The 9,689-nt window shown below is 31.4% G+C and overlaps 1 protein-coding gene across 2 annotated transcripts; it reads left to right on the top strand.

Moving 5' to 3' along the window:
* The first annotated feature begins 2,739 nt into the window (after nt 1-2,739).
* LOC139520132 (alpha-ketoglutarate dehydrogenase component 4-like) lies at nt 2,740-8,582 on the top strand. Of its 2 annotated transcripts, none has more exons than XM_071312595.1 (4): nt 2,740-2,820; nt 4,901-4,949; nt 7,118-7,284; nt 8,440-8,582. In XM_071312595.1, exons 1-4 carry the CDS (start codon nt 2,794-2,796, stop codon nt 8,455-8,457), a joined length of 261 nt encoding a protein of 86 aa, XP_071168696.1. In that variant the 5' UTR covers nt 2,740-2,793; the 3' UTR covers nt 8,458-8,582. The 2 variants fall into 2 exon arrangements, with proteins under 2 accessions (XP_071168696.1, XP_071168695.1); XM_071312594.1 differs by having other exon boundaries at nt 7,115-7,284.
* Nucleotides 8,583-9,689: the final 1,107 nt, after the last annotated feature.

The following is a 9,689-nucleotide window of genomic DNA, read 5'->3' as shown; positions in this document are numbered from 1 at the left end:
GCATGGTATATATTCATCCCTCATCACTAACAACAACAAAAACCTTTAAGTACAGATCTGAGAGTACTCACAGTTACTGACAGCTAGTTCAAAGCTGATAACAGCTAAAACAAATCATGTATAGGGGACTAATATATCAATCAGTACACATCCTATGGATTCCGTGTAATGATGTCATTAACAGTCAGAGAAAAACATAACCTTGTGCAATGTCTATTAGTTTGTGTGCATCAGTGGTTTTCTTTAGTTTGTTTGAAAGAAACATATGTGACCCAATTCAAAAATGGTGAACAGACCAATTTCCTTGTCCATTTGTTCATCCAACAAATATTTATGTCACAATTTTCTCATTTACTACTGAACATAACAATTCCATAGTTAGTCAGCAGATTGACAGTGATGAGTTGTTATTTGTTTTGATCTATCAAGTTGGTAGCTTCTTAACTATGTTAAGAATATGTTGCACCACTTATTATATTTGATAAAAAAAAATAGTTTAAGATGGGTATCAAAACTAAGAAACATCAAAGACAGACAAGTCAAAAGAAAAAATCTGTATCTATTAAATGTTTAAAGTTAAAAGGGACATTAGCTGTCAAGTCTCATGTTCACCGATTTGACTCAAATTCTCATATTTGATTCATAACATACTATTAAAATGTAAAATTAAATACAAAAAGTCTAAAATAAACAATTAACAATGCATAGACTCGATAATATTTCTCAGTATTTCAGGTGTATCATTGTCTAGACGTCATCTAAATAACCATCGAAATTGCCTCCAAAGGCTGCCGACGGTCATATACTCCGATATAAACATAGATATATTGTGAACACATGCAATAAGATTTTCTGTCTGTTTGATTTTACATAGTAGGTTGACAAGTCTGTTTATTATCGTTTTTACCTGTATAAGATATTTTTGTGGATCGAATAAGTCAACAAAATGGTTCATTTTTGTTTTGCTTTCAATTTTGACATAGATGAATACATGCCTAACCCATCCCAAGCTAAGGGGTAAGATTGAAGGTCACATGAATATACGGATTCAATGAGGACGAATTATTCATTTGCAAGTGGATAATTCATCAGCGATGTTTCTTGGCTTATTTTGAAAAAAATAACCAGACTGTCTGCTTAAGACGAATTATTATTTAATTATTTCACTTCAAATAATGATTGAACAAAACAAAAAATGTATCTTTTGCTTATGCCCCTTTAAACACGAACAAAAATGCAACATGTCGGTACAAATTTGATTCAACATGATTAGCTGTTTTTTTTAAAACAAATACCCAGTTAATTTAAAGATTTCACATGACAAATTAAATACTTCACAATTGTTTGATTTTATTGGTTTCTTAAGTGGAATATATTAAACTTAGTATCATATTGTAATAGGTATCTAAATCAAAGTCTACAAGTTGTTATGTCCATCTTGAATTTTCTTGAAAACTTTTTAGATCTCCAGCCTATTATTTTTTTAAGACTTGAAATACATTTATTGAAAATAATTTACCTTGTATAACCCAGGGAAGTATACACAAGGGGCCCTGTGTTTACGATGATCCATCATCCAGGGATAAACGGTGGACTCTTAGGTCCCCAGCCTTGGTCTGTGTATTCTCTGACATCTTATAACCAGTTAAACATGAGTTACTCCTTCATCATCAGAAAGAGTTTCAGTCATCAACTGATCAAACAATTGTTTTCAGGCAAGATAACGTGTCCTTTCGAAAAGACGAGTCTAAACTATTAAGTCCCGTAAGCGTTAGTACCTTAGTGAGTGAGAAAGTTACAACAGCACTTCTACACGTCCAAAATCAGGAATGTTTGCAAAATAAAAAATAAAATAACAAGATCATTAATATACATAATACAAGTAAATATTTCAAGAGTACCCTATCCTCAGTTCAATAGACTGTTCTAAAAAGGATTCTAGCTTATTTACATAAATGAATAATGTTCCCATATTAAACCTTAAAGATTCAGTCGATTTATGGCATGGGTTATGAGGAAAAAATAATATCCCCTATTACAACAGCTGATTTTTACAATCGTCAAAGGCAGTGTAGGGACAAATGTGCCAATAAAGATCAATAAAGTGCTTGCAAACCGACAAATGTGTCCACATAGCACCATAATGTCATACCGATCATGGCCGGCCTTGTACGCCAGTTGTGTTTTAAAAACAATGTATCTATTGGCTATTGAGCATTGTCTGCTATACTTTTCTGCAATTAGTGAACTAAAAACTATATTTGATCAGTTGTCAGGTGAAATTTTTGAAAGTTAAAAAATAATGTAATCAATAAGTTCGTGCATTTTAAAGATCCATCTGTAAAGTGTGTCGTCAGGTACTTTCAGGAAAAATTGTTTTTCCTACTTGAAGCGTGAATATATAAAAATAATAGAATCTTAAGCGAGATGATACGTCATGTATTTTTGCTTCATACGTTTTCAACACAGAATAGTCAACTTTAATGAAGACGTTCGAAGGTCATGGCACTTCAGTGATTTTCTGTTTTCTATGAAATTATTGCCAATATTTAATAAATTTGTCCTAGACTTTTAATACTAATAATCTGTTACAATTTATGTACAAAGCTTTAATTCTGAATGAATTAAATTACAATACAAAAACAATTTCCATTTTCATACTTATGACTTGAGACCCGACTAGCTTTTTCAGAAAAGCTATAACTTGAATATTGGAAAAGTGAATATTTTTCGCGGGAATTCCGATTATCGCCCCTATTAATTGCTCTCTTTTACTGATTCGTCTGTCAACAAATGGCGACAATTGCAAGGACAGTCAGGGTTTGCATCAAATATACACCGTTTAATATGTTTTACATCACAAAATACAGCCATGAATTAACAATGCAATGTGTTGTTTAAGAAAACTTATAATTTAGAATAAACCCGAACCTTGAAATTAAGTTGAAACAATCACAAACTTCCACATGCATATGGTAGGACAAATGCAAATCAAAACAATGTAAATTCGTTGTAACATTACAAATCAAATAGATGGTTCTTTCATAATTCAATAGAAGTGTAAGTAAGTAATCCAAAGTCTTTGACTGTATCAAGGCACTTCAATCATTGACCTATTTTGAAATATAGTTTATATAGAGAAGGTCATACATCAACCTCTCATTCAATACACCTTATCACTATTTGTCCGCCAGAACTGGATATCACACAGGTTCCCGTACAATTTTGATGTCATTAAAACAAAATAATTGACGCCACAATGGAAAAGTGATTGATGTATAACGTTACGTCAAAAGTTCATGTAGCCGAGTCAGCCGGGAATAGCAATAAGGTGTATGTCATCATGCACATAGACCAACTTCAATATAAAAAAAGAAGATATGGTATGATTGCTAATGAGACAACTCTCCTAAAGAGACGGAAAGAAACTGAAATGACAACTATTGGTCACTGTACGGCCTTCAACCATGAGCAAAGCCCATACAATGCAGGGTTCTCACTAAGGCGAGTCCATGAGTCCTGGACTCATAAAAATCTGTCTGGACTCACCATTTTCAAAACATCACAGAAGCATCAAGATTGAAATATTTGGTATAAACTGAACACAGTTAAAACACAAAGATCATCATGTTATAGCAAAAGTTTAAAAGTGATCTGAATCTAATGTCATTTCATTGCTCTGTTAGGAAATGGAGACTAAAATATTACTTTATATTGCATATTTTCTTATTGCTGTTGGACTCATCATGGCCAAAAATGACGAGTTCCTGGACTCGCCTTCAAAAATCTTTAGCGAGAACCCTGCAATGTACATCATATTCAGCTTTAAAATAGAAAACAACTCAAATGAGAAAACTAAGGGCCTAATCTATGTCCAAAAAAATGAACAAAAAACATCAATACACATTACCACTGAATTAAAGGCTCCTGACTCAGGACAATACTTACAGAATGTGGTGGGGTTAAACAGGTTAGTGGGATCACAACCAACCCCTAACCTGGGACAGTTGTGTAGCAGCTACAGGTAGTACAAAATAAGAACAAACTATAAAAATCAGTTGAAAAAAAGCTTAACTCATCAGATGGATACAAATACAAATCCCATCAACTAATAATAAAAAACATGCATCTTAGACTTAATAATCAATCAGTTCACATCCAACATCCAATGGATTTAAATTAGTGAAAAGACGTTATAAACAGTTGAGGAAAAACATGACCTTGTGCAATGCCAAATTACAGGTATTAAGTTTATTTTTACCTGAGACATATAATACAATATGATATAATAATATAATTGTATTATATGTCTCTGTTTTTACCCTGGTTTCATATCCTTCCTGTGCCAAGTCAATCTGACACAAGTCGTTCCTAGTTGAACAGATCTAGACAGAAGTCAATTTTGTCCCTTCAAGAAAAATATTTAAAAGAGATTTATATATTATTTGCTTTTTAGTGTAGCAAGTCTTATATATAGATAGCCAATAAAGAACTTTCTGTGTTTCAAGAAACTTCACAAATTTTTTGTGCAGAACTTTCCTCTAAAAAAAATTATTGAGTGATATACACAACATATGAACAAACAATAAAAATTAGTTGTAAAAGGTTGTTTGGATTACAAGAATTGTACACATGTTCTAGTGAATATGAGTTACATTTAATAATACGATCTAGATGAAAATACAATACAATGTTCCATATATCAATAGAATTTAAAATAATGGAAAATTTATTTCAGAAACATGTTCATGAAATCATTGTCATATGTTTATATGAACTTTTGTAAATTTAGATCCTAGAACAGGCAAATTATGCTGTACAGAAAAATAAGCTATGTTCTATGTTCAGAAATGATAAATTTTCATGTGTTTCATATTTATATAAGTTTTATTTTTTTCAGGCTGTTGCTCCACATGTGCCAAAAATAAAATTTCCATCTAGAAATAAAGGTATGTATTTGTTTACAGATATATACATTACAGATATATACATGGTTTATGTGGCAAGTTCTTAGATTATTGGCATATACTGAAAGAAAGATCAATGTTTTATATAGGAATTAACATTTGGTGTTATTGTCTCTATTAAATTTTGAATTTGTGAGAATCGTTTTTTGTGGCTTCAAGTTAACAAAAATTTCATCTATGAAGTATATAAATTCACCATTATTTACCTTTAAATTTCTATTTCATGTACCTTTGTAAGTTACAATATTCATAGATATTTTTTTGTTAGCTCATGTCAGCATAATCTCTTTATTGTGAAACCTGACAGTTCTTAGCTATTTCAAGAGTGACACATAGGGATCACTTCCGCAGTCCTGTGTCTTCATCAGTTTTACTCGGTTAATCTCTAACACCTTAAAAATTGCTTGGTAACTTTATCAACCAAATTTGTTGAAATTCTTTTGAAGGACACATAGTTGTGAACGCTATTCAAATTTGCAGACTTTGCACCTGTTCTAAGTCAGGAATCTGATGTACAGTAGTTGTCGTTTGTTTATGTAATTTATACGTGTTTCTTGTAATTTATACGTGTTTCTTGTAATTTATACGTGTTTCTCGTTTCTTGTTTTTTATATAGATTAGACCATTGGTTTTCCCGTTTGAATGGTTTTACACTAGTAATTTTGGGGCTCTTTATAGCTTATTGTTCAGTGTGAACCAAGGCTCTGTGTTGAAGGCTGTACATTGACCTATAATGGTTTACTTTTATGAATTGTTATTTGGATGGAGAGTTGTCTCATTGGCACTCACATCACATCTTCCTATATCTATTTGACATTTCTGTTTACGCATAATATTCAGAGACACCAGATGACAGACACATATGTTCCTTGGAAAACCCAAACATTTTTTCTTTTATTGAAGAATACTTTATTTTGCCTCAATTTAATCCAGTCCCATAGAAAATTCTGTTTTCCAAATATGGCATTCAACAGAAATATTCTTGTTGCATTTTATGATGATTTGATTAATTTTTTGTAAAAATACCAGGTGAGCAATACAGAATCCTTGAAGCTTCTATTTATCCTACACATTGGAAATAAGAATAGTACTGAGTTTACTGAGACAATTAAACAAACACAATTTTAATCTGTTTTTACTAGACTGACTAGAGACATTATATACATGTATACGATATAGCTTTTTTAAGTATACAATGTACTATACATTTGTTACAGACTTTGATGTTAACAATAAGGGTAGAATTAATCATTATGCTTTAGTGATGTAGCAAATTCATGATAAATTGTGTTCCAAATTTATACTGCAGACAGAGAGCAAGACCAATATGGAATATCATTATAAAAAGGGCCCTTATGAAACCTTTATCAATTCAATATTTAAAAAAAGCATGCACTTTTAGTTTCTTGTGTATAATTCGGAGTTTAGTATGACGTCCATTATCACTGTACTATTATGCATATTTTAGGGGCCAGCTGAAGGACACCTACGGGTGCGGGAATTCTCGCTACATTGAAGACCCATTGGTTGCCTTCGGCTGTTGTTTGCTCTATGGTCGGGTGGTTGTCGCTTTGACATATTCACCATTTCCTTTCTCAATTTTACTTGATGAAGGTCATCTGGGAGATTCATGGTTTACTTATAACAAATAGTGACTTGGATGGAGGGTTGTGTCAGTATTACACTCATACCACATCTTCTTATATCTATCTTTGCAACCCCTTGTGTAGTCCGAGAACACTGTGACCTCCAACGACTGTTTTACCAGACAAGCTTGAGCCATGGGTCAACAGTTGTTGGGACTACCTCTTGTGATAAGAAATATGTCTTAATTAGTGGCAGCTGACATGACATATAGTTAGCGGAGGGGGTATTAAGTTTTACCCTCGTCTGTATGTATTTCCCAAAATTGGTTTCCATTCTCCAACTTTAGTTTGCCTCAACCAAATGTTATGTAACTTATACACAATGCTAATTACCACAAAACACAGGTCAAGTTTGAATTTTGGTGGCTGCACTTTTACCATTCTAGAGCTATGACCCTTTACAAATGGAAAAATTGCTGAATTTTTCGTTTTCGTTCTCTAATTTAACTATAGCCCAAGGTATATGATATATATTTTTAATTGATATTTTTTGGTCTTTAGCAGATTTTTCCTTCAAACCTGAAGCACCAGTATTATCTTCTGTTACACAGACATCAACCTCTCCAACAGCTAGTAGGTCATCCTCACAAGGACCTGTGATAGACTTTTCTGAATTACCACTCCGGTATCAAAGAAAACCAATAAGCCAAGAGGAAATGGAATATATTGAGGTAATGAAGTTGTTTGAGCATTGTGAGGTTTCTATTATTTTTTTTTAACAAAGATTTAGTCTTGACACTGTGGATTCATTAATTTTTATAGATTCCATTTTTTGTTGATATTGAACTTCATGATTTTGCATACATTTGCATATATATACCCCTACAGATTTTTTTAATTCTTTAAATGTTTGAACTTGTTATTCATCTATTACTATGAAATCCATGAAAATTGGAATTCATGGTCACATCAAATTCAGTAATTCTAAATAGTACTGTAAATCAAAAAAAGTTTATTTTTAAGGTTTTATTAGAAATAACCTAAATATTAAGCTCCAGTCATGTTCGTCTCTTGCATGTAAATTTTTGGCAAATTTTTATAAAAATTGTATCAGGTTTGTTATCAGAATTTTCTGAAACAGGTTTGAAAATCAGTGTCACTAAATTATTAAAAAAAAATAACATTATGCTCCTTGGAAATATTATTTATATGGAAAATTGCATTGTAAGCACTTTAAAGTGTACAATTTTTGACAGATTTTTATCAAATTTATATCAAAAGTTTATATTGGCATGTTATAGACAATTTGTAAAATTAGTGCAGATAAAATATTTTCAAAACAGTTGTGCCCCTTGGAAATATTAATTATATCAGAAATTGCATTGCATTTGCACTCAAGCTTTCACCTTGGACATATGAAATATGTGCACAGCAGGGAACATTGGAACTATTTTATATTTTTTTATTTTCAGGATTTTTTGGGTTTCTCAGTCCAAAGCATAGATTTTACCTTTTAAATTATATTATTTAGATATAGAAGTGTTCAAACATTGTCCATAGAAGAATTACACATTTTTAAAAATTACATGTCAACATTGCATTTTTTTTTTATAAATTGGTAATCACTAAAAATATGAAAAAACGGTACCAGAAAAGCATATGATTGTTAATGGAAAACATTTCTAACAATTCATGAATGATAAAAAAAAAATGCCTTGCACAACTGCTTCTATTAATTCAGAAATAATTCATTTAATTTACATAAAATCGAAATAATAAATGCATGCAACAATTTTTAGTTTACAGTATTTAAATTTAGACACTATGACAGCTACATATCACACTTTAAGATTTTACTTCAGTTACAGTTCATTTTTATTTTGCAGAGAGGAGGACCTGCTTGATGGTACTTGATAATGGACAGTTACAGATGAATTTTATATTTATTTACATGATACATAAGTAATAGACGAAAGACATATGTTAGAAGTATGAATGTGTATTTTCATTAAAAAAAAATAAACCCTTATTTCAATATAATTACCTCCCTTTACAGAGATGATATTGAATTCTTTAGTGCCACCCTAGAGTGACAGTTTTTAAAATTCTATATGGTGAAGGTCTAGTAATAAGAGTCACATCAACAGTGTATTTAATTGGTGTGATATTGATTACTATTAATAAAGAGGAGGGATGACCAAGAACTTGAGGTATAGATCTCTGCAATGCAAGACCAAAAATTTTATAGTTTATATGAAAATATGGAGATGGGGCTTAATTCCCAATGAGACAACTCTTCATTAGAGTCTAAATTACGAGGATAAAAACAATAAGAGTATCTTCATTAATGAGATGAAATTGAGAATGGAATGAGAGAATTCATATTTAGGCAGTTATGAAAAATGTGCCTACATGAAAAAATGTGAAATTACTCAAATTAGAAAACTAATAGCCTTGCTGCTGTAATCATTTCAAATTGAAATCAAACCATCCAGAAGTCAGTTCCTAAAAACTGACAGAAAAAAATTGAAGATCATTGTGCAGAAAACTAAATATAGAATGTGTTCGTGTGACACATGGCTCTCACCAATAGACAAATGTAGTGTTGGCAGGAGTAGTTTCAGTTTATTTTCTGATAGAATTGGCTAGGTCAAAAGTTCTGTTATAAATATCCTTTATTTAGCCAGTCAATGCATTAAATAAACTGAACATGAACCATCCATCCACTACAAGCTGCTATGGACAATATTGCAACACCATATATGTCATCTATGCACCAGCAATCAAGTTATTTTGCACATCAACAGAACTCCAGTATTGCAAAAATCATACAGATACAAATAAAATAGTATTTTCTTATTTTAGAAGAGACACTTAATCTGTGTGATTTTTGTCTCATCTGCAGAATGCAAAACATGGGATTACAACCATGTAACAGCGTCAACTACAAATGCATGTTTAAATGACTGCTTAAAAAGCAAATTCTTTCTTGTTTCTTTTCAGCAAAATACTCAATTATTATGAGAAATAGATTAACTATATTTGGAATATTGGATTACCGGTATAACAAGATCAAGATTTCATGGATCAGTGATCAAGGTTAAGTTTTTGTATCAAGTATCAAGTCCTTATCTTG

Source organism: Mytilus edulis, chromosome 4 (genome assembly GCF_963676685.1).
Source record: "Mytilus edulis chromosome 4, xbMytEdul2.2, whole genome shotgun sequence".
Taxonomy (NCBI): Eukaryota; Metazoa; Mollusca; class Bivalvia; order Mytilida; family Mytilidae; genus Mytilus; species Mytilus edulis.
Note: the sequence above shows the minus strand (reverse complement) of the source record. Positions and strands in the feature narration are given on the sequence as shown.